Raw genomic sequence first — 22,468 nt, 5'->3', positions numbered from 1 at the left:
CTTTTTAAAGTACAAAAAAAAAAAAGAATAACCATACTCAACCACTTTAATGATCCTAAATAGAAAATAAGTTCCCTTTCTACTGAAATATGGATTAAACAACATTAAATGATATGAGGAGTAAAAATATTTAACAAAGATTTGTCAAAATTATTTGATAAACAATTTAGTGTTCAAGGACTAAAGCTTTGACAGCTATTACAGTACAAGACTTTCACACCATTCAAATAGTAGCCAGAGTTCATATATTTTTACACTTCAACACATAATGTGGGGAATGGTTTTGAATGTAGACGAGTTAATAAATGATATTAATGGATATACAGGTACTAGATGCTGCACACATATGGAGTCTTACAAAAATAAAGATGTTATTTCTCCATCCCCCCACCAAAGAGACCTCCACCTCCACATTTAACACTTAAATGATAAAAATTACTGAGGCTTTATTGCTGGCAGAACTGTGCCTGTGGCTGGCTGAAATTAGCATCTAAGTAGACAGAAGATCAAGTGTTCTATCCCCTCTCCCTTTCCTGGTGTTCAGTAAGGTGTGAAAACTCCCAACAGGTTTTATAGTTAAGGCAGCTAAAGAATCTCTTTCCTCTGTCATCTGCTCAATTAAAACTTGCATTCAGTGTCGTTATTGAATTCACTGAAATCAGGGAATACATCAGAGTTAATGGGGACACCACACAGGCATGGCATGATTGCATATGCCTTCTTTCCATAGGAAACCTGGTGAGGTTACAATGAGGTTAGAAGTTACAATGCAAAATATATGGCTGTCAGAATCCAGACACTGTGTTCTTCCACTGATAACTCTGCAGCCTCACTAATACAAACCCCAGTTCAATTTATTTTGATTATCCTATGTAGTAAACACGTTTTGTGATGTATAGTCAAATGTTTCTCAAAAACCACATTTATTTCACTCAATCATAAAGAAATTAAAATGAGGAAGTTCCACAAGAAAGAAGTCCATGTTGCAGCCCATGGCTAAACTCCAGAGGTCTTTCAGTACTCACTGAATTACTGATGATAAAACAACTTAATTCAAAATTCAGAATAGCATTTTATCTCTTACTTACACTTTGTTGGTAAGTGGTTCCAAATGCATAAGCTGCATTCAATTTAGTTTGGGTATCAGGACAAAGCTGAACAAAACATAATTATAATTAGGTTAATTCCAAGGTATCATTTTCTCACATGAAATATTCACAGGCACTCCAAGCAGTTTATGTATTCACAGTTCTCACAAAAGATATTTTGTTCTGTTTTCTAAGAAGAGAGGAATTGATTTTGAAGAGTAAACACAATTATTTGTTGTACTAATACTGGTGGTTTTAAAATGTTATTTTAGCTTATTCATACTGGCATAGTACATTTTGTTTCCATCACTGAAGTTGAAATCTGCAGACAGCGGCATCTAACCAGGCAATAATAACCTTTCTGGGGACTGAATGTTCAAGGCACTGTGGTACCTCAAGCTTTACTAGTGGCTTCTGCTAAATTCAAGAATGCCCTAAAAAAAGAACTCCACACTCACATTGCCCCCTTTCTCTTAAGCTAGCATTCTCAGAGGATCAAAGTTATCATGGCAAATAACAGATTTATTTTTTCCGTTTTCAATGTAACTTCTACATCTTCTGCAAAGAACAAGTAGTTCTAGGCAGAACCCAGAAAAATGGGCCAAACTCAAACTAAGTGAGCATGATGCTTAGAAATGGAGGGCATAGCCATTTCCCAGAATGAAAATCAAGTCGAAATTTACATAGAACAATTCTATTAGTGTGCAACTGAAATTCTGGTAATTGCTAAAATTATGCACTGCGATGTCTAATCATCACAATCTACTACATAAAAAGAGGCTTTGAATGGAAAAGCTATTCCTTTCCCATTGATTTTTTAAAAGCTACTACTAAAAGCTCTGCATTTAGGAAATGAATGTGTCCCAATAAACCTAGGTCAGAATATCTCATTTTCTGTGCAGTGGCTTAGTAATCTGTTTTCTCAGATACGAGTTTTTCTTAAAATTTGAGAGGCAGATGAAAGACAGTTCATCCTGAGACAACAACAAAAGAAACAGCAGTCACTGTCTAAACCCTGAATGTCAGCTGCTCTTCTGTAGATACTGGAGCATCTGATGTGACCCAAGAGTGACATGAAGAGCCTAGAAAAGGGGACAGATAATTCCCAATTGTTCTTGCCAGTGTTCCTATTGTTCCCTGCCTAGGAATTGCTGAGAGTGCTTAGATCACCACTGGACTGCTAATCAAGTTCTGCTCTGCAACATGTTTCACAGCTACCAATTTCTGCTGTTAGGCTAATTACTATTGCACTTTCCACTTGTTTCTTTCTTGTGTTGTTTGTACCCAATACAGCAAGGTACTGTTGAATTAGGACATTTGTGTGGCACTGAAATATCAGGGTAAAGTGTCCGAGGGTACTGTGAATCCTCTAGTCAGTGTTCTCCAATTCTATATAAAGTCTCCCAGTGAGTTTTTATAACTTTCTGTTATGAAAAAGCCAGGTAGATACTGGCAAAGTGTTTAATTTATATTAAAACCAAAAGAAATAAACAAACAAAAAATCCCAAGAGAACTGAAAGAAAATGGGGTGGTAGATCAGTTTTCCCACCTCTCTTGATAGTGAAATAATCATTGGTTTGCTTGGCTTCTCCATTATTTGTGAAAATGGGTGACAACATCCAATAGGGATATACTCCTATAATTTTCTATAAACTTAAGTGGACTGAGAGCTAAAAGAATATACTTTTCTTGCCAGGAAAAAGAGGGCTAGTAATAAATTACATACATGTGTAACTGTACGCTGAATGGAAGAAAGAGACAGTTGGTTCTAAATGACTTGTGCTGTTTTTCAGAGCTTTCCAATATTCCAAATTTATATTGATCCAATGGATGAGAACAATGTTGCTGAATTTATATTTATGATTTTGTAGAGATCACCGTGAGCAAGAATCAAGGGTTATTTTCTCTAATCTAGCTCTACGGTTATTTTATGAACTCACTACTGCAGTAACCAAACTCTTGGGTTTTGTCTTCATTTGGCTAAAGGCAATCAGAACGTTATGGTATCACCAGAAGATAATTAAAATAAAACGTACCTGTAAGATGCCTCCTTCCAAATTTTGCCACTTAAGAAAGTTTCCTGCTGCATCAAATGAGGCTGCAATAAATTGCAGCTTTACGTCCTGATGACGAAAAAAGATAAAGAAACAATGAAACTGCCATAAAGTGGACACACACATTTTAGAGACCGCTGTCTCATTTTTTGATGCTTCCCTAAAACTTTCAGCATGATGCTTCTTTTCTTCCCTTTGACTTTTATGTTTTTAATCTTGGGTTTGGTAGTTTACTTTTTAAAAAAAAACACATTTTACAATTCTACAGCCTCATTGGTGATGTGGAAAAAGTTCCAAAGGAATTTCTATACAGGTAGACATGGCCTAAATTAATCAGAAATCTACACAGATTTCTACTGTATACCAGGCTGGGATATTGAGGGCTTCCAGGACCTTCAGTGTTAGGAAGAATAATGAGTATTTTAGTTGTTAAAACAGAAGCTGCATTGCAACATTGTTTAATTTAAAACACGACCATGTAGAATATGGCTGCAAAAAAACTATTTCTGAATCAATAAGAAAATTTAAGATAAATTTGGCAGCAGAACCTACAAGCAGGTTATCACTAGCACTACTTATTTTCTGTGATTAGCTTAACCTGTATAAACTATTCCAGTTACTCCAATTTTACAATGAATCTGTAAAATATAGCACTTTATTGTTTGATTTACTGTTTGATTCCTTCTTAGAACTGTGGCAGTTAACAGCTACTTAAGCAGTCCATCCCTCCCAGGGATGGCTTTGTTAACACTGAAATGGCTGTTTTTCCTCACCCCTTTCTTTTTCCCCCTAATTCACTACAAGAACAGGAAAAGACTGGAGTAACAGACTGAATCAATTCAACTTGTAGAGATTTATAACAGAGATATTAAGGTTGGAATATCCGAAGTGTGGATAGATATGTGTTTGTAAGCAATAGAAGCGACAGAAGGAAAGGGTTAAACACCACACAGCAATAATGAAGAACACTGTTCCCAGCAATAAAGCTGAGAAATGGGTTCTGACAAAACCATGGCACAGACAACTTGTCAGCAAAAGATCATGTACCTTGGCACCAGGAGAATGGCAGCAAAGTTACAGTACATTACATATCCCCCTCTTTTTCCAATTAGCTCACCAGGAAAACCGAAAAGGATGTATATATCTCAAACATGGGAAAAATACTCTCCTCCAGATTTATGGAGACTGAAAGAAACAAGACTCTGAAGCAAAGGACAATGCCAAAACAACTATTAACTCCTAAGGGGTATAAAAGATTTCTCTGAGTACTAGTTCATCACTGCCAATCCAGGAGAATCTTGGGACATAATGAGAACTTAATAGCTGGCATCCCTTGTTCCTTGTGTCCTGGTCAGACCACTCAGGCAAGCACATCTTGGCCTTATGAGAATGTGGGTATGAGACCGTAAGGCCACATCTGCAATGAATCTAAATCTCTTTATGTGACCATGTCCTCTTCCAAATGTCTGTTTCCCCCTGTCTACTACCCAACACCTACCTTGTCTGTTCCTTTAAAACTGAAGATTGTAGGGAAATGATTTGCCTCAAGCACTTGGGATGCTAATCCTGGTTGATCACCATAATAGAGCCACGGAAGATTATGTCTCCTGAAAACAATTACAATGTTTTCTGTAAAGAAGCATATTGTTTTGCAGGAACGAACATTTAGAAAAATAATTTCCATAAAACACTATTAAAGAGCAAAGTTGTGGAAAAGGCAACTTACCAGTAGGCTATTGAATGAACAATGCCTAGCCTTGCTGTGTTGACATAAATATACTGAAATAAACCACAGGCATCAGTAACTGAAGAACTCAACGAGTTCATATTCATGACACACATATTTCCAAGAGCTTGGCATGCTGTTAGATTGGAGTACAACTGCAGTGGAGAAAAACAAGAACATAGAAAAGCATTCATTTACCCCTCCTTTTGGTGAGGCAGTCATAAAACTAAATGTCATCTTTAATAAGCCGCTCTTAGACCTTCATTTTTACTTAAAAGTAATTTAGTTTTGACACCACCTAATATCTGCTTCCAGCTATTCAGATTCTGTATTTTTATAGGTCTGCAGATGGCGGCATGAAATCAGTGCTCTCACTTTTTCAGTTTATTTTAGTTGCATCAGCTAGATGGTATGATGTGACTTCAGAAAATGAAGTATGAATCAAAATGTTCAACACTACTTAGGCTGTATGACAAAGATGACTCCATCAAAGACCTAAGACTGACAACTACAGTTGCAGGTATCATAAATATCTTCAGTTTTAGTAGTTTTTATTTTCTGCTGTTCCTAAATGATGTTGTATTTATACTATTGGTCACTGCCAGGTGATAGATAGACATGATGGCTGGCATCTGCGTGCAGTGACCACTGCACTAGAGTTAACTTGCCAACACCCATTGTGTGGGTCAGATCAGCAGTTGGATGTTACATTCAAGCAGCACCTCTGAAGAGCTGAGCAGGCTGACATGGACAAACAGGATAAACTTCAGTAAGTCATGAGGATAGTCCCAGTTTGTAAAAATGAATGGGACAGGTAGGAGATTCCGTCTCAGAGCTGTGTGTATGAGGCAGTGATGGGAGCAGCCACAAACATGACCTTTTCTAAACATTCTGTATATATATTTTTCTTATTTACTGCCATCTCAAAATAAGATTCTTTAAAAATAAGCAAGCTAACTTCCGAAAACTAAAGCGCCATGTTTTTATAGAGTATCGCTTCTATATAAAAAAGCAAACTGCAAACATTAATGAAACTCACCCAACAGGCAGAGGCTGAAGATTGCAGGTTTTTCAGAAACCATGCTGATGTCAGTGTTAGACCCTGTACATAAGGAAATAATTCACTGTCTTTGATCAGAACAATTTGTCCATAACGTAACAGTCTGGAAATCTATGTCACCTAAAAGATGCTACTTACTTTTTTCTAAGAGCTTTCTGTCTTTTGTAAATGTCTAAATCAAACCAGCTCAGTTCAAAACACAACCATAATGCATTAATTTGTTTCATTTTGCTAAGTTGAGAGCAGAAATATTTAACTTTTGAATATGGATTCTGTGACAAAGGAGTTTTCTTTCCTGCACAAGGGATGTATTAATGATTTCAAGGGTAAGGTATTGACCAGGTAGTAAATTTAACTCAGGACCAAATTTGACATATTAATTATTTCACAACCTGCTTTTTATAGCTACTCATATTTGAAATAAACATAACTTTCATACATACTGTAAGCACCTGAAAAGCCATGGTTTCAATAAAATACTATTTAGAAGAGTGCATTTTCAGAAAGCCAGGTCAGTATTTGTTGTCAGGAAAACTGAAGACTGTTTTTTGCTTTCATTCAAGCAGTAGTCTTTAATTCATTTCAGAACAAACTACATTTATAGGCCATATAGCATTTCCTGAATTCAGAGCTACATGGAAAATGGTCCTAACTTCAAACAGATTTCACAACTAATACAAGTTCATTAGCCAAACATTTGAATGTATTTTAAATCATTAGCCAATTCAAGGAGTTAGACAATTTTATTCACTGCCTCAAATTATATAGGTGTCTGTTTCTTTAATCAGCTCTTTCTGGCAACTAAAAATGTTCTGTCAGTCTTTATATCTTCTTTGAAATATTTTATATGAATACGACTTTACATAGTAAAAAGAAAAAAATTTAAAAAGCCCAGAGGCTCTCATGAACTCTTCAGTGTTTTTGTCACATGAGTGTGTGTTTTAAATACATACAATTAATACAGTAGAGCACATACTACCTGTTTTGAGACTAAATTAATATTAATTACTTCCCTTTTTCAGTTTCCAAAAGGGCATGAATTTTCTTAAACATATTCCATTAGAACAATGCTTGCCTGGTCTACATGTCTACACTCTATCTTGATGCAAATTAGTTTGCAATCACTGTGACCAAACAACAAACCACCACCTTTGTTTTTTTGGAATGGAATTTAAAAGACTTACTGAAAGTAAGTAACAAGATAGCCTGAAAATGTTTTAAGACTGAACACACTTACTAGCTGTCCAAAACGAACAGTTGCAACTCCCTTTGGTGGTAAATTGTCGCTGGCACTGAAACACAATCCCCCAGTCTGAAAAAAAAAAAAAAAAACAGAAATAAAAAAAATAGAAATTTATACATTTGTCAATATAACTTTTTTTTTTTTTTTGAGCTTCAGTATAATAAGCATTCTTCTACTTACTAAAATGTTTGGGCTGCTGCAGTCACAAGACTTGCTTGCATTGATGAATGTTTGCTCACACCTTACACACCTATGGATCACAAATATGAAGAATGCCCTTTAAATGTAGTTAAGTATGAGATTTAGTACTTAGTGAATACTGATTATGCAGTAATTCTGATAACACTGTTAGCACCTTCACTAGTTTGGACTAAAATCCAAAAGACATTACTGATTTGTTTCTATTGACAGTGAAGTAGAAAAGAAATAGTCAGTTATCAAAATAAGAATTCTTTTTCTGCCTGCTTTTTAGTCACACCAAAGGAAAACAAACAAATCAATGGTCATAGAAGGACTTCAGTGAACAGCAAACATTTTGAGTTTGATATGGGATTGAGGATTTCCAATTCACTGCTTTTAAAAGTGTCATCTCCACGACACAGACTGCTCCTCTGAGCCTATTCCATTTAAAGAGAACAGGACCCCTTCAAATTTACCATCACAAAAGGCAAAGAACACTCACCTATTTCCTGCCGAGTCTGAAGCAGAGAAGGATTGCTCACTTCCATTGCAACGTAGGCATAATGCTTCGTTAAGCAAAACGCCCTCGATACTTCTTTCCACTAAGTCAAAAAGAAAAGCAACTGTGATAAAATTGCATGATGCACAGTATGTCACACAGGCTAAGAAAAGTGTGAAAAAATAGTGTCTACGCAGATCTAACATAAGTGCAAAGATTTTATTTTAAAAAAAATAATCAAGAGCACAACTTGCAAATAACATCCACTATAAATGTACATAGATATATGTACATATGAATTGTTTATAGCTATGCACATACACTCTAGTTTTAATGAGAAATGCAATATTTCACATCCAGTCTTGCTGTTCCTTTCTTATCTATTCTGAACCAAATTTCAAACTAAAGCTTCACTGCAAACCTAAAAGTCAAAATACCAAGTTTGCAAAGTACTGGCAAAAAAATATTTTTAATTTCAATTTGAAATGATTAATGTAAATGCTACGAATTCAAAGTTCCAAGCAATTAAATAATTTGGCAGGAAACTTCAAGTCTAATTGTTAAAAAAAAAAAAAAAAAAAAAGGCGATACAAAGAAGATCAAAATAACTACAATACTAATGTTCTTTCTGCATGTTTGCTTTCTCTTATGGTAAAAAAATATTTTACCATAAATGCTCAAGATGTATTTTGTAACTCTCATAAAGTTTAAGGGAGCTGATTTGGTGTTTACTCTTTTACAGATTCCTTTTAAATTAATGATCTGGAAACCAGTGATTCTCCAGTAGAGCCGGCTGGATACGTAACCAAAGTGGACGTGAGTAATACTTATTCAAAGAATTCCAGGCACACAGAAAGTCTTTTCCATCCTATGTCTTTGAAAACAAGGAAAACTAGATGTCCCAAGAGCTCTTCTGTTTTACAGCCTTAATGAAAGTTATACTTTGCTCTTAGTTTATTACTATGCAAGACAAGCAAAAATATAGTTAACACAGACACTCAAGTTAATATTAAAATTAATTCTCTGTGTCGACTGAAATTAATCTGCAACTGTTAGAGAGCATTAAGTAAGAGGCACAGATATAGGGAAAGATGACGCAGGGAATCACAAAAATTGGAATGTGTCTCAGGGAGGCATGAAATTTACTGATACTAACACACAGCAGTTTGCTTGGCTCACTCAGGCTATTCTGTTCTACCTTCTCATATGTGTATAATTCCCATACTGTGAAATACCTGTGCACTATATCCTTCAAAACATTTTACTGGTTTTTCCTCCACCCAGTATCAACCAGCTGAAAGGAAGTGACACACCAGCACTCATTTTTTCAATGCTTGCATAATAGTTTTTATTGCAGTAAACAACAGTACAGATTTATCTGCTGTCTTTCAGGAATGAGGTTTAAGGTCAAGAGGAATGTGAATTTTTACATTAGATACATAAACATATGTTAATTCTCCTTTCTTATTGAACAGAAGAGCATGCCTTAATAAACTCAAATAACTCTAAAATAAGGACTAATGTCTCATAACTTGTGTATAGTCCTTACCTAGTATTTCATTATGGAGGCATTTACATTTTCCTTCTGAATTTAGGCCTTTAGGGCAAGTAATACAATTCCACCCATCTTGAGTAACTCCACTCTAAAATAAAATGTAAAACTATACAATTTGCAAAAATAAAGACATCACCAAATATCTGCAAAGAATGTCTGATCCAGACGTTATTTACTAGAAAACGTGTTCAGATACAACAACATCGATAACATTCATGAAGTATTGAAAACAAAAAAGGCTAAAGATCTGGAAAAAGTAATTCCTACGCAGACAAAGACTAAAAAAACGTGTTCTTAAGTTTTTCTGAACCATTAGCTAACACACTTAAGTGAAGATAAGAGTTAATAAAAGTGGAAGGTTTAAAAAAAAAAAAAAAAGATATAGAGGTTCTACACCAGGAGAAAAAAAAATCAATACACATAACAATGCATAAATACACATATTTGCATATAAATATATAGAAGTAATGGAAATGGAGGAGTTTTAAGTGAAGCAGCTTATTTAACTGCAGGGAATTTTGTATGTACTCAAACAGTTCACATCTGTATATTCACACTTTATATTATGAAGTAGCTGCACTACAGACTAAAACCGATGAGGAAAATGAAGGTAACTGCTCATCCTCAGGTGATACTGATGTTATTCCCTTCTCCACTTTGCCATAGGATCAAAGACAAATGCCACCATTACAGGAAAGAGAAAGAAACAGCAGAATGATCTCAACACCAATGGATGTATGGATATTTGTCAATGTCTCTGTCTAATGTAGCATGAAAATGGAAAGAGAAGGAAAATTACTACATTAGCCATTAAACACGTAACTTACACAACTATCTGGTCTCTTAACAGTTCTACAGTTACTGGAGAGAAAGAAGTATTCAGGAAGGCTTTCACCATGAAAACTTGGATTTGCTGGAGAAAAATTACTTCTCTATTTACTATAGTGGTAAAAAGCTCTGAATATGACCCAAAATTATAGCTTAATTTCTCCAGGAAGGTAGAAAGACCTGACCAAACTACAAAGTTATATGTAACTAAAGTAACATAATACCAACAGCTCATTTTGAAGTAAAAAGATTAAGTATCAGGGACTACGAAGATAAAGCCTAAGTATTAAAATAATAGGATTTATAAATCAAAGATACCTATGAGTTGAAAAGCATGTTTGGCATTCTATAAAACTGTGTTCTCTGGGCAAGGATAACATAACATGAAGTAGAAAAGAAAAGCAGTGGAAGGAAATTAAACATTTAAAATACTCTTTCTTTGTCTGTGGGGTCAAATTTACAATGAAAAAATGCCTGCAAAATAATAGTAATATACACTTCTAAAGAGAAAAAAATTACTACCTATAAGCACAGTCCTAAAAATTCCCAAGCAAAGAATATTATGCAAGATAATTTTAAATTAATGAAAAATAACTAGCAGTCAGGAGGAAATTTAAAATTAAAAAAGCGTTATTATTATGGCAAAGTAGGAAAAGTTCAATACTAACCATATTTTCTGGGCATTTTTCACAAATAATGGAGGACCCACCATTACTAGAAACCATCCTGTACCCTGGCTGACATACACATGAACTGCCTGAAAAAAAAATCAAATACACTTTTAATCTATATAAAATTCACTTTTTTCTTTTTCCATAGAATACTAAGAGCAACTGCTATTCTTCTGAAGAGATCGATATCAATTACTAGATAGACAAATCAAACATCTGAGTGAGATGTGCACAAAGACCATCTTGCTTTTTAAAAAATGTTCATGTCACAGTTTGTACAGCGATGGTTTAGAAAACGTTACTAGGCTGACTGTTACACCAGGGCAGAACTGGAACCTCATGCTTGTGTTTTTGTGGGTTTTTTTTAAACCAAACTGTATTGATTGGTTTAATAACAGATGTAATCTCTCCCTCTAAATCTTACCACAGAGCTATTCTTAGCCCATCCTCTTATGCAGAAAATCTTGTTGCCAGACGTCGGTGTTCACAAAGGAGACAGAGGAGTCCTGGAAATAGTTAACTTTATTCGAATAAAGGGAGAGTCCACTGGGACATACCCCTGTGGGGTGTCTCAACATTGCCAGAGGACACAGCCTCCTTTTTATGGTAACTCCCTGGCCTCACATGACCCTTTTCCTTTCCCCATTCCCCGAGTTACTTGGAAGGTACTCCCTGACCCGCCTACTTCATATTTTCCTCTAGCATGTACCCCTCCCTCACATCGTACATATCATACGTCGCGTGTATCATTAACTCTACCTTTATGCCACCTGGAGGCAGAGAAATTAATATTCATAAGCTTATCAAGCATGCGTACTAAACTCAAAAGGTGAAAACTTCAACTTCTGTGGTTTTTCAGTTACCTAAATTCTGCATTTTCAGCTAACTCCCCTGTTTGTAAAGACACTCCTATCCCTGTCTTATCACTCCCTACAACACCAGCATTATATGTTTGTAGACAGTTCTTATCCTTTGACTAGGAAGTCAGTCCTAAAATCAAAACAAGTTTATATGCAAAGGTTTTTCAAAATATAACTGTTGTTTGCAAAGCTATTTTAAACTCAAAGCTTTTAAAATTGGGCATGGGGGTGAAGCTTTACATTGAATGGTTTTCAGTGAATAACAAAACATACTTAACATCTAGTATGAACTTAAAGTAAACACTACTTTCATGGCATAACTTTTCTTTCAGAAACTTCTTCAGTCTCACTATCATGGACCTCTCTTCACATTTTTGCACACATACCAAGACCAAAATTGATTCTATACACTAATAAACTGTATTTATTATTATTTAAGCTTATTCAACTGTGCATGTAAAATTCATGTAAAATTCTGTGAAAATGTTTATAACCTTAAAGTACATCGTCACGACACCAGTTTTACAGAAACATTGGTCCAAATGATCAACCATTCATTAATTATACGGAAGAAAAAGCCCAGTGGGATCAGATCAACAAAGAGACTCGAGGTGTGACATTTGCTGTGATGGTACCTAAATTTTTAGGCAGATTGCTTGAAAGCAGAATCCACGCTGAGGAGCTAACTATGGAGTGCATGTGCAGACTTGTGCAATCCCAAGGGGAATTCAGACAAGATGCAAATAGCAGACTGAATGGCAGCCACCTACACTGCTCCAGTCAGATGCTGAGGAAAAAATTAAATCCCTGACCTCCCCCTGGAATTTATCTCTCTCTGAAACCCTTGAGTTAGATGAAGATTCAAGCCTAAAAGGGAGTTATGGCTCTAGACACTGACATCTGGGGGTCTGAAAACTATTACAGTGCTTTTTTTCTGTAAGCAAACTATGGGGTTACTCTTTTAAGACACTGTGATGGCAGTGAGAGAAGTGACCAGCTTCTACGCAGCAGCTGTGAACACAGCCATCCAGATCACCGCATCTGACCGAGGTCCCAGTTCTGAAGAGAGATGCTGTTGGGTCTTAGTATCTCAAATTTCTTTCTTGTAGCGAACTCCCACTTCTCTTGGGCTGTGTATTTAGAAAAGATGGACACTCTCAAACCATTTTATCTCCTAAAGAAAGCCGACTATCATCTGTATTCTTCATTTAGTACTGTCAAGGTGTCTCGTGTGCTGCAGGTTCCCACATGGGACTTGGATTAGCACAAGCGCAGCCTGAAGATCTCAGATACTTAACATCTCAGACACTCAGGTTTCAACAAGGAGTTTCAAGTTATGAAAGTGTTTGAGAGTACAAATTCAGGGCCCTATGGAACTTTACTGATGAAGGTGTGAACACCGATAGCCATACAAATGCTTGAGGGAAGAAAGATTATAAAAAAACAGGTGTGCAGACGTTTCCCTGGGATGCCTCTCAGATGGAGGCACCAAACTTGTGCTGTGGCCATTTATGTCTTTACAGGATCCCGGCCCGTTTCGCTGCCTTTTCACAACCGCCCCCGAGGCCAGATCTTTTACCGGTCAAAACCCGAGCCCAGGTTTTGCACCTCCCGCTGCCGGAGGGCGGATCTCGGCGCGGATCCGACACCTCACCCCGAGCTCCGCCGGCCCCGCACGGCCCCGGGGACCGCCCGGCCTCCCCCCAGCCCGGCACGGCCGGGTCGCTCACCGCCGGCGCTCTGTCGCTGGTGGGCCCCGCAGGGCCCGCAGGCCAGGCGGGAGATGTCGAAGTAGCGGGCGGCGCCGCAGTCGGCGGGTCGCTGGAGCGGGAGGGAGAAGGCGCGGGCGGGCGGGAACGCCGCCATGGCCAGGAGCAGCGCGGCGGCAGCGGCGCCCCAGCGCCATGGCGTCGCCATGGCTACCCGCGGCCTCCGGCGGCGCGCCCTGATTGGTCAGTCGCCTCTGGGTACGGCAAGTGCCAGCGGCCAGCGCAGGAGGCGAAGCGTTCGGGGCGGCGAGGGGGGGGCAGCAACCCCACGCACAGACCGGGCAATTCCAAACACAAATACAGGATAACGGGACTGAGAGCAGCCCTGGGAAGGACTTGGGGGTGTTGACGGATGAGAAGCTCGACACGAGCCAGTAATGCACTCTGGCAGCCCAGAAAGCCAACCGCATCCTGGGCTGCATCAAAAGAAGCGTGGCCAGCAGGTCGTGGAGGTGGTTCTGCCCCTCTGCTGCGCTCTGGTGGGACCCCACCTGGAGAACTGCGTCCAGCTCTGGAGTCCTCAGCACGGGAAGGACATGGACCTGTTGGAGTGGGTCCGAGGGAGGGCTGTGAAGATGCTCAGGGGGCTAGAGCACCTCTCCTGTGCGGACAGGTTGAGAGAGTTAGGGTTGTTCAGCCTGGAGAAGGCTCCAGGAAGAACTTATGGCGGCCTTCCAGTCCCTAAAGAGGCTCCAGGAGAGATGGGGAGGGACTCTTTATCAGGGAGTGGAGCAATAGGTCCAAGAGGTAACAGATTTAAACTGAAAGAGGGGAGATTTATAGTAGGTTTTAGGAAGAAATTCTTTTCTCTGAGGGTACGACTCTTTATCAGGGAGTGGAGCAATAGGTCCAAGAGGTAACAGATTTAAACTGAAAGAGGGGAGATTTATAGTAGGTTTTAGGAAGAAATTCTTTTCTCTGAGGGTACTGAGGCACTGGAACAGGTCGCCCAGAGAAGCTGTGGATGCTCCTTCCCTGGGGGTGTTCAAGGCCAGGCTGGATGGGGCATGCGCAGGGGGCGGGAACCGGGCGTGAGACGGCGCAAAGCAGCAGGGGGGGCTGCTGGCGGGGCGCGCGATGGCCGGAAGGACTTGGCGCGGGTCGAGGCGGAGGGGAAGGGGTCGCGCAGGCGCAGTGCGGCCTCTCCCCCGAGCGCCGTGAGGGGGGGGAGCGACGGGGGACGCCATCTTGGTGGTGCCGTGCCGGGAGCCGCGGGCAGCGGGGCTTCGCCGCCCAGCCTCTCCTGGTGGCCTGTCCGGTGGGTGGATGGCGTGAGGGATGAGCGACCGGCTCCCCCGGGGCGCTGCGTGTAACCAAAGGGCGCGGGGTTCCCGCCCTCAGCCGGTTCTCGGCAGCCCCAGCCCTCGCGGAACCGCTGCGCGGCCGTTCCCCCGGCCGCGGCCTCCTCTTACCGCCTGGCTCCGCGCCACCCTTCCCTCCCCGGCGCTCCCTCCGGCCCTGTCCCGGTGCTCGGGGGAGGGTGGGCTTTTCCGCGGGGGTCGGATCACAAGGCGGAGCGGCCTCTCCCCCCGACCCGCGTCCCCTCGCTCCCTGCGCCCCCGTCTCGCCCGCCCGCTCGGCCCTCCCGGGCTTGGGCTGCTCCGTCCGCGGTCGGAGCGGTGTTAAGGGCCGGTGCCGGGGCTTTCTCCCGCTCGGAGGCGGCCCCGCGCTCATGGTGGCCGTGCGGGCGGCCCTGCTGCAGAGCTCACCCGCGTCCTCCGCCAGCTGTGTGAAAACTGGCACGAGTAATAGCTCACTTCGACTGCCAAGGCTGGCTTTGAAGAAGATTAGCATAAGAAATTCTTCTCATGTTCTCATATTGACGCAGTTTTGTAGTTGGGGTGCGTGGGGGTGTTCTTTCTAGCCTGCACGCTCACTGCATGCAGTCTTCCAGTGTTGGGGTAAAAATACTAGTCTAGTGGAGGCTTAGTTTTCGACAATGTTTGCAAATTTATTTGTTTATTTGTTTTTCTTTCGTGAAGTTTTAATACTTTTTGGAACTTGCAGACGCTGTGGAAGTATAGGTATAGTTCTGTCTTTTAGTGGTGTCAGTTGAAATATAGAAGTTCTTAAAAGGCGTGTGCGCACTTCTGTGCTTTTAAATTGGTGGCTTGAAGTTGTCAATCTATTTATTATCTAAATCTTTGCTCTCTGAAGTCCTTGCTCAGTTAATGAATAGATTTATGTGGCTCTTTCATCCCCAAAAGTCACCGTTTTAGGTCATTCACTTTTAATTGTTGGATGGCTCGTCTACGGTTCCTGTTACATATGATGTTACTGACTATACAGTCAGTAAAAGCTTATTACTTGAACTTGCATTTCTGTTTGTGGACTTCTTAAATAGCACATTATGATCTGGAATCACTTTGTCTAGTGTTCACCACTGAAGGCTGTATGGTGTATCCATGGTAAATCGTGGAGAACTTGCCATTTATCACCGAAGAAGTACTGAGGAGCTCTGTTCTGAATGCTGTTAAAAAATTGGGATAAGAATGCAGAGTTGTGAAATTCAGAAATACTACAGATTAAATACACCACGGAGTAGCAGGGCAGCGGATTTGATTTTTCAAGACATGAAGGTCCTGTAAGAAAATTCTGCCCTTGCATTCTCCTTGCTTTTTGGCATTGCCGTCACACCTCTTGAGAAGATACATTACAAAGTGTACTGGGTCTGGCTGGGATGGAGTTAACGTTCTTCACAGCAGCCCCTGCGGTGCTTTGTTTTGGAAATGTGGCTATAAAAGAGTGTTGACAACACATCAGTGTTTTGGCTTCTTGCAGAGCTCAAGGCTTTCTCTTTTTTTTTTTTTTTTTCCCCACTCTGCCACCCCGGTGAGTATCCTGGGAGTAGGCAAGGAGCTGTGAGGGGATACAGCCGGGACAGCTGACCCAAACTGACCAAAGGGATGTTCCATGCCATGTAACATCATGCTCAGCAACAAAGAAATGAGGTAGAGGAAGAAGGTGGTTTTTATTTGATTGTTTTAGGGTTTTTTGAGGCGATTTTTTTTACTGGCTTCTAAGATGGTTGTTCAGAGGCAGGCTGGGCATCGGTTAGCCTGTGGGAAGTGGTGAATGATTTCCTTTATTTCATCTTTTCTCTTCATGGATTAAACTGTCCTTATCTTTACCCACAAGTTTTCTTGGCTTTGTTCATATTTTCTTCCCCATCCGGGCTGGTGGGAATGAGGAGTGAATGATCACCCCTGTGGGTGCTTGGCTGCTGACTGGGGTCAACCCACCACAAAATTAGAGAACAGATGGTCCTTAGTGCAGGTATTAAATAGGCGGTTGTTTTTGGTTGTTTGTGTTTACAAAGTGCTGATGTAGAAGTGATGTAGAATCCATTAGTTACAGAATTTGGGCTTTGCTCTTGGTTTGCTAAGCTCAGGTGGAGTGATAGTTACTGTGATCAATAGATGGCTTGGCATCAGGATCCAGGACTTTGTTATTGAGCAAGGGATTTGTACAAGGGATATTCTCAGATGCTTGTTATTGGAGAGTTGGGCTCTTGTTTGTGTTTGTTTGTTGTTTTTTTTTTTAAGGAATGTAGTCATTTGCTAGGGAAGCTTGTGTTTGTTCTGAGTTCTGTGCTGTGTATTGTGTGATGTTAGATAATGTTGAAGATGAGGATATATTTAAGCCAGGACAGTGTACTAAAGTGATTCTTGTTCTTAGCTTTGAAAGGCAGTAAACATATAGGGAAAATAAATTGAAGTACTCCCTGAAGTTTCTCTGTGTTGGATATTTTTGCTCTTCCATTTGATAGTCTTCACTGTGAGTGAAGTGCACTGTAAGTGCAGTGCTGGAGTGGTGGGTAGCATACTCGTTGTGAACTTTCAAAGCAGGTGGATTTTAGAAGAATGGACACATCCTGTAATCTTGAGATGGACTTACGGACCTTTCAAGGACTCAAAAGACTTGAATTGAGAGTTTTTCCCTCGATATACTGTCAGGCTGTTTCATTTCAACAGTTCAGTATGGCACAATCGATGACCAAGTAATCTCATCGTGTTTTCATCATTTCCAGAAGTCAACTTTAAATCTTGAGTTTCTTTTCCTTCTAAAATGGAAACACAAAAATGCGGTGCATAGCGTCTTGGAACATGGAAGGAGTTCTTCATAGCAGCCCAGATTGTGGGTTCATTACCTGCTTGGCTTTACGATTAGCCACGGCTATGGATGAGCTGCAGCAGTGTAGCACAGTATGTAAAGTGAAGTACAGATATCAGCCATTAATTATGTTTCGTTTTCTTTCCACAGTTAAGTTGATTTTACAGAATTTATCAGGTCTTCAAAGCAGAAACAGGTAAGCTGCAAAAAGCTTAACACTTCTCACTGAGTATTGTGACAAGATCATGCAAGGCGTTTTTTTTCTCTCAGACTCGTGGCTGGGAAGTAGGAGATGCTCTCCTGAGTGCATGTGGCTGCTGCAGCTAATGCTCTGACTACGTGAAAGAGACAAGATTTTTGAACGCTGAGAAAACGTGTGTTATTGAACAGAACTGGTCACTGGGTAGAGCAACTTGTCAAAGCAGTAGAGTCATCACTGTTGGTGAATTACTTCATCCTCCAGTGACGTAGTTATCCTTTTTCCTTTCTCATTTTATCACCTAGTATTTTCTGTGCTACGATCACATGTCCTGTTCAAAAGTAAACAGGAATTTTTTAAATATTTTTGTTATTATTCCTTAGGACTGGGCAGAGGTCTCTGGCATACAGTAACTATGCCGTGAAAGGCTTTAGGTGTTCTTTAGGTATCATGGATGGTGAGGAATGACTTAGGTGGATTTTGTTGCCCTTAGGACAGGGAATCGATAGGCTTGTGCACGTGTGCTGGTGGAGTAGCAAATAGTTTGACTAATCAACTTTCAGTGAATCTTGTTTTAATCTTGTTCTTGTGACCTTGTGGGGGTTTCAGTACCTTCTCTCTTGATTGAGACAAGGACATTCATTAAAAAGGCTCTAGCTTCTTAAGTGTTAAGATACTGTAATAGCTGAGTACTAAAGACGTGCTATCATGTGTACCTTTTTGTCTGCAGGTGATTTTTGCTGTGGGTTGAGCTCAGCATGGCTGTAGTCATCCGTTTACAGGGGCTTCCTGTTGTTGCGGGTCCTCCAGATATTCGTCGTTTCTTCTTGGGATTGAATATTCCTGATGGAGGTGTTCATATTATTGGAGGAGAGATTGGGGAGGCTTTTATTATATTTGCAACAGATGAAGATGCACGGCGTGCCATGAGCTGTTCAGGAGGGTTTATCAAGGACTCGCGCATAGAGCTGTTTCTCAGCAGCAAGGCAGAGATGCAGAGTACCATAGAAATGAGCCGGAAACGCTTTGACCGAGGGGGGCGAGAAACTATGTCTGGCTCTAGAAGAACAGGTGCTAATGGTTCTGGTGCATCGGGTGTTGGAGACGTTCCACATTTAGTCCCGGCTTTTCCAAAAGGAATAAGTAAACCTGGTTATGGTCCACCAAATCATCCGGAGGCTGGTTTCCATACCAATGGCACGAGACATGGTGATATAGGTATGCCTAAATCGAGCTATCAGTCAAGAAAGGATTCTCATCCGTTTAACCCAGATGATCTTTATTTATTTCTCCGTGGTATACCTTACTCTGCAACGGAAGATGAAGTACGTGCTTTCCTTTCTGGGATACATGTGGATGGAGTGATTCTGATAAAGCATCGCAATGGTTTAAACAATGGTGATTGCTTGGTAAAATTTGCCACGCCTGGTGATGCCTTAGAAGGACTTAAACGTCACAGACAATACATGGGTCCGAGGTTCATAGAAATTAGCCCATCTACAGAGGAACGGTGGATTGAATATGGTGGCAGGGTAGACATGCCAAATGAAATGGATCGTTTTTTCGGCGAAGACCGGTCCCCAAGAAGTTCAGGTTACATGCATTCAAGGAAGCATTCTCATTCGAGATCCCCAAGGAGACAAAGAACACGTTCTCGTTCACCTCCCAGCCAGGAGTATTACATACACTTAAGAAATCTGTCTACTAACGTGGAGAAGAGAGATTTGAGAGCTTTTTTTCCTGATCTGGATATATGCAGCAAACAAATCAAGCTTCTAACAGATAAGCATCAGAGGAGGACTAGAGATGCCTTTGTGATGTTGAGGAGCGAGAGAGATTATCAGGCTGCTTTGGAATGTCATAGGAAGGTTCTTCTCAACCGTCCTGTTTACATTTTTCCAATTTCAAAAAAGTCAATGTTGAAAATAATTGATTCTTGTGAGAGGAAAAGATCGCAGGACAGAGATCATCCTGGACAGGCCATACCAGACAAAGGTTACCGGGAAGGTCATTCCGGCCCTAAGATGTGTGTTTATGTAAGGAATTTTCCATTTGATGTGTCAAAAATTGAAGTGCAAAAGTTCTTTGCAAGATTTGATATTGATGAAGATGATATTTACTTGCTCTATGATGACAAAGGAGTTGGGCTGGGAGAAGCATTAGTGAAGTTTAAATCTGAAGAACAAGCCATGAAAGCAGAAAATTTAAATCGTCGAAGGTTCTTGGGAACAGAGGTATTAATAAGACTTATATCTGAAGAGCAGATGCAGAAGTTTGGTGTAAATGTACCGTTGTCTGCACCAAATGAAATTCAGGGTCATTCACATCCGTATGACAGAGGTGACCTTTCCCGGCCAGTTGGTTCACCATCTGGGCCACCACAAGGGCCACCCATGCATTCATTTGGTCCCCCTGGGAACTTCAGGCATCCTTCTGAATTTAGGCACCCCCCTGAGGACTTCATGTGCCCTCCTAAGGATTTTAGAGGTCCGCCACCCCTCATGGATTTCGGTGGGGACGGTGAACCTTTTGGCAGAATGGAGTTTGGGAATAATAAAATGGGGAATTTTCCTGAAGGAAGATTTATGCCGGATCCAAATTTCAGTGGTGGTTCTGAACGCGTTGTTCCTATTCGATTGAAAAATCTACCTTTTAAAGCTACTCCTAATGAGATTCTGGATTTTTTCTATGGCTACAGAGTCATACCAGAGTCAGTTTCTGTACAGTATAATGAACAAGGATTACCTTCAGGTGATGCCATCGTTGCTATGACAAACTATGAGGAAGCTATGGCTGCTATCAATGAACTGAATGATAGGCCAATTGGTCCACGGAAAGTTAAGTTGAGCTTGCTGTAAAGGAGTAAAAGTTGCTCTAGAATAAGACATTCTAGATTTGACAGTATTGACAGTTATTTTCACTTTTTTAATTACTGGGTGATGCAGAAAAAGCTGTTTCCATCAACGGTTGTAAATAGTTCAGTTGTTTAGCTCTTGGTTGAAATATCTGTATGGTTAAGATGCGAGAACTGTATTGTGCCTGCTTCTTGTGGCAGAGAAGAACCCAGAAATTCTGGAGGATATTGAATGTCTTACATCAAGATATAAAGGCATGGAGTTGTAATGCTTTGGGGTTTTTTTAGTTTGCTTTAATTCCGTGTCCCATGACTTTACATCAAATAAAAGTTTAAGTGCTGGTTGATTGACCACACAAACGGTTCAAATAGAAGAACTTCAGTGCTACCTGCATTAGTAAATAACACTTCTTACTGAGGTTAGCTTAATAAAACTAAAAAATGACTGATTTTTTTTTTGTTAACTGTTCAGATTTTTTTTTTTGTTTCATGTGGTTGAAGGCATTTCTATTAAAAGAAGAAAAAAGAGCTTCCTGTTCACATTAGCTGGCTTCGCAATTTTTTTTTTAAATAAAAAAGAAATTGTCATTAAACGCGTGTCTTACATTTAAAACTTGTATAGTTAATGATCTCAACTATTATGCTCAGCATACATGGGTCTTGGTGAGAATGATGCTGGCTGCTCCTCTGAAAAGAGTCAAGTATTACAGTTTGTAAACTACCATTCATTGCTGTGTTGAAAAAGACTGCAAAATCTGTATTAATGAGTGGGATAAGCTTTCTTGTTCTCACTCCCTGTAGTACCTTGAAGCAGAAAATGAATGTTGGAATTAGATCAAGAATTCTGACTTCAGCCTGAGCTTTCGGAGTGGTCTTTGTTTTCAATCTCCGTATGCTCGTAATATGAATATTAACTTGCTAATGATGTCTGGATGCATTCCAGGTCAATCTCTGATTATTTTTTGCTAACATCTGTGACTGGCAGCCAAGCTGACAACCAACTATGTTATTTTCTTATGTAAGAAAATAAATGCTTTGTCAGTATTTAGAATGGTTCGCATATTTACTTTTTAGGAAGAAATAAAAGCTAGCCTGTTGGAGGAAAAACTGCATCTTCAAAATGCAGTCTTAGAGGGAAACTTTAGTTGTGTGGATAAGGACTTTGTTGACGCTGCAACCATAGAAGATATACTAATGAATTTTATGAAATGTTGTCTCAAATTAAGACAACAGAGTTGCAACTTGGTGATGAAAACTTTGAACCTTTGCTTGGGCAATACCAAAAAAAACATAGATTCATGGAGCAGTTGAGGTTGGAAGGGACCTGGGGGTCTCTGATCCCCTTCTTGAAGGAGCATCAACTAGAAGGGGTTATTCAAGGCCTTGGCTGCCTGATTGTCAATAGACTCCACAGCCTCTCTAGGTGGCCTGGTCCAGTGACCCATCACCCTTACTGGTGATCAAACCTTAATTACTTTATTTATGTAAAGTTGTCATTTTTACTAAACTTCCATGTAAACACTTTAAAGTAGAAGCAAACAAAATCAAGAGAAATATTTTTTGTTCTGTAATTTTTAAAAGGCCAGTGTAGCTTTCTTTCTTCTGCATATTGTTTGTCCTCTGTTTTAAGTGCTAGGAAAAAAGCATTTAGAATGAGAATGATAATGCTAAGTCTGTATATGTAGATTCCTCTGAGCAAAGAAACTTGTATGTGGCCAAATTTTCAAATTCTGAATGCTTAAATGCCTTTTTTTTTTTTTTTTTTTTTT

At 40.0% G+C, this 22,468-nt stretch overlaps 2 protein-coding genes across 4 annotated transcripts in view; one reads left to right on the top strand and one right to left on the bottom strand.

Annotated features, from left to right (window-relative positions):
* The window catches only part of TMEM67 (transmembrane protein 67), a 30,448-nt gene extending 16,775 nt beyond the window's left edge, over positions 1-13,673 (bottom strand). Inside the window, exons 1-11 of the mRNA XM_014965152.1 lie at positions 13,495-13,673; positions 10,902-10,990; positions 9,400-9,493; positions 7,854-7,953; positions 7,352-7,421; positions 7,166-7,240; positions 5,908-5,970; positions 4,869-5,023; positions 4,641-4,749; positions 3,125-3,211; positions 1,089-1,154 (exon numbers count right to left, since the gene is read on the bottom strand). Of these exons, the coding sequence (XP_014820638.1) occupies positions 1,089-1,154; positions 3,125-3,211; positions 4,641-4,749; positions 4,869-5,023; positions 5,908-5,970; positions 7,166-7,240; positions 7,352-7,421; positions 7,854-7,953; positions 9,400-9,493; positions 10,902-10,990; positions 13,495-13,630 (1,044 nt within the window). The 5' untranslated portion in view covers positions 13,631-13,673. The remainder of the gene's footprint in view (positions 1-1,088; positions 1,155-3,124; positions 3,212-4,640; positions 4,750-4,868; positions 5,024-5,907; positions 5,971-7,165; positions 7,241-7,351; positions 7,422-7,853; positions 7,954-9,399; positions 9,494-10,901; positions 10,991-13,494) is intronic.
* Positions 13,674-14,681: 1,008 nt separating this feature from the next.
* Positions 14,682-21,292, top strand: RBM12B (RNA binding motif protein 12B). 3 transcript variants are annotated; one of them, XM_014965430.1, is made up of 3 exons: positions 14,682-14,791; positions 17,797-17,842; positions 18,576-21,292. In XM_014965430.1, the coding sequence occupies exon 3, from the start codon at positions 18,604-18,606 to the stop codon at positions 20,701-20,703; it is 2,100 nt and encodes a 699-aa protein (XP_014820916.1). In that variant the 5' UTR covers positions 14,682-14,791; positions 17,797-17,842; positions 18,576-18,603; the 3' UTR covers positions 20,704-21,292. The 3 variants fall into 3 exon arrangements, with proteins under 3 accessions (XP_014820916.1, XP_014820917.1, XP_014820918.1); XM_014965431.1 differs by having other exon boundaries at positions 14,708-14,791; positions 17,797-21,292; XM_014965432.1 differs by lacking the exon at positions 17,797-17,842 and having other exon boundaries at positions 14,734-14,791.
* Positions 21,293-22,468: the final 1,176 nt, after the last annotated feature.

The sequence above is a fragment of the Calidris pugnax genome, unplaced genomic scaffold (genome assembly GCF_001431845.1).
Source record: "Calidris pugnax isolate Ruff unplaced genomic scaffold, ASM143184v1 scaffold41, whole genome shotgun sequence".
Taxonomy (NCBI): domain Eukaryota; kingdom Metazoa; phylum Chordata; class Aves; order Charadriiformes; family Scolopacidae; genus Calidris; species Calidris pugnax.
The sequence above is the reverse complement of the archived record's forward strand: the minus strand, read 5'-3'. Positions and strand labels throughout refer to the sequence as shown.

Coding starts and splice junctions, on each gene's coding strand:
- RBM12B (XM_014965430.1), top strand. CDS start 18,604: ATGGCTGTAGTCATCCGTTTACAGGGGCTTCCTGTTGTTGCGGGTCCT.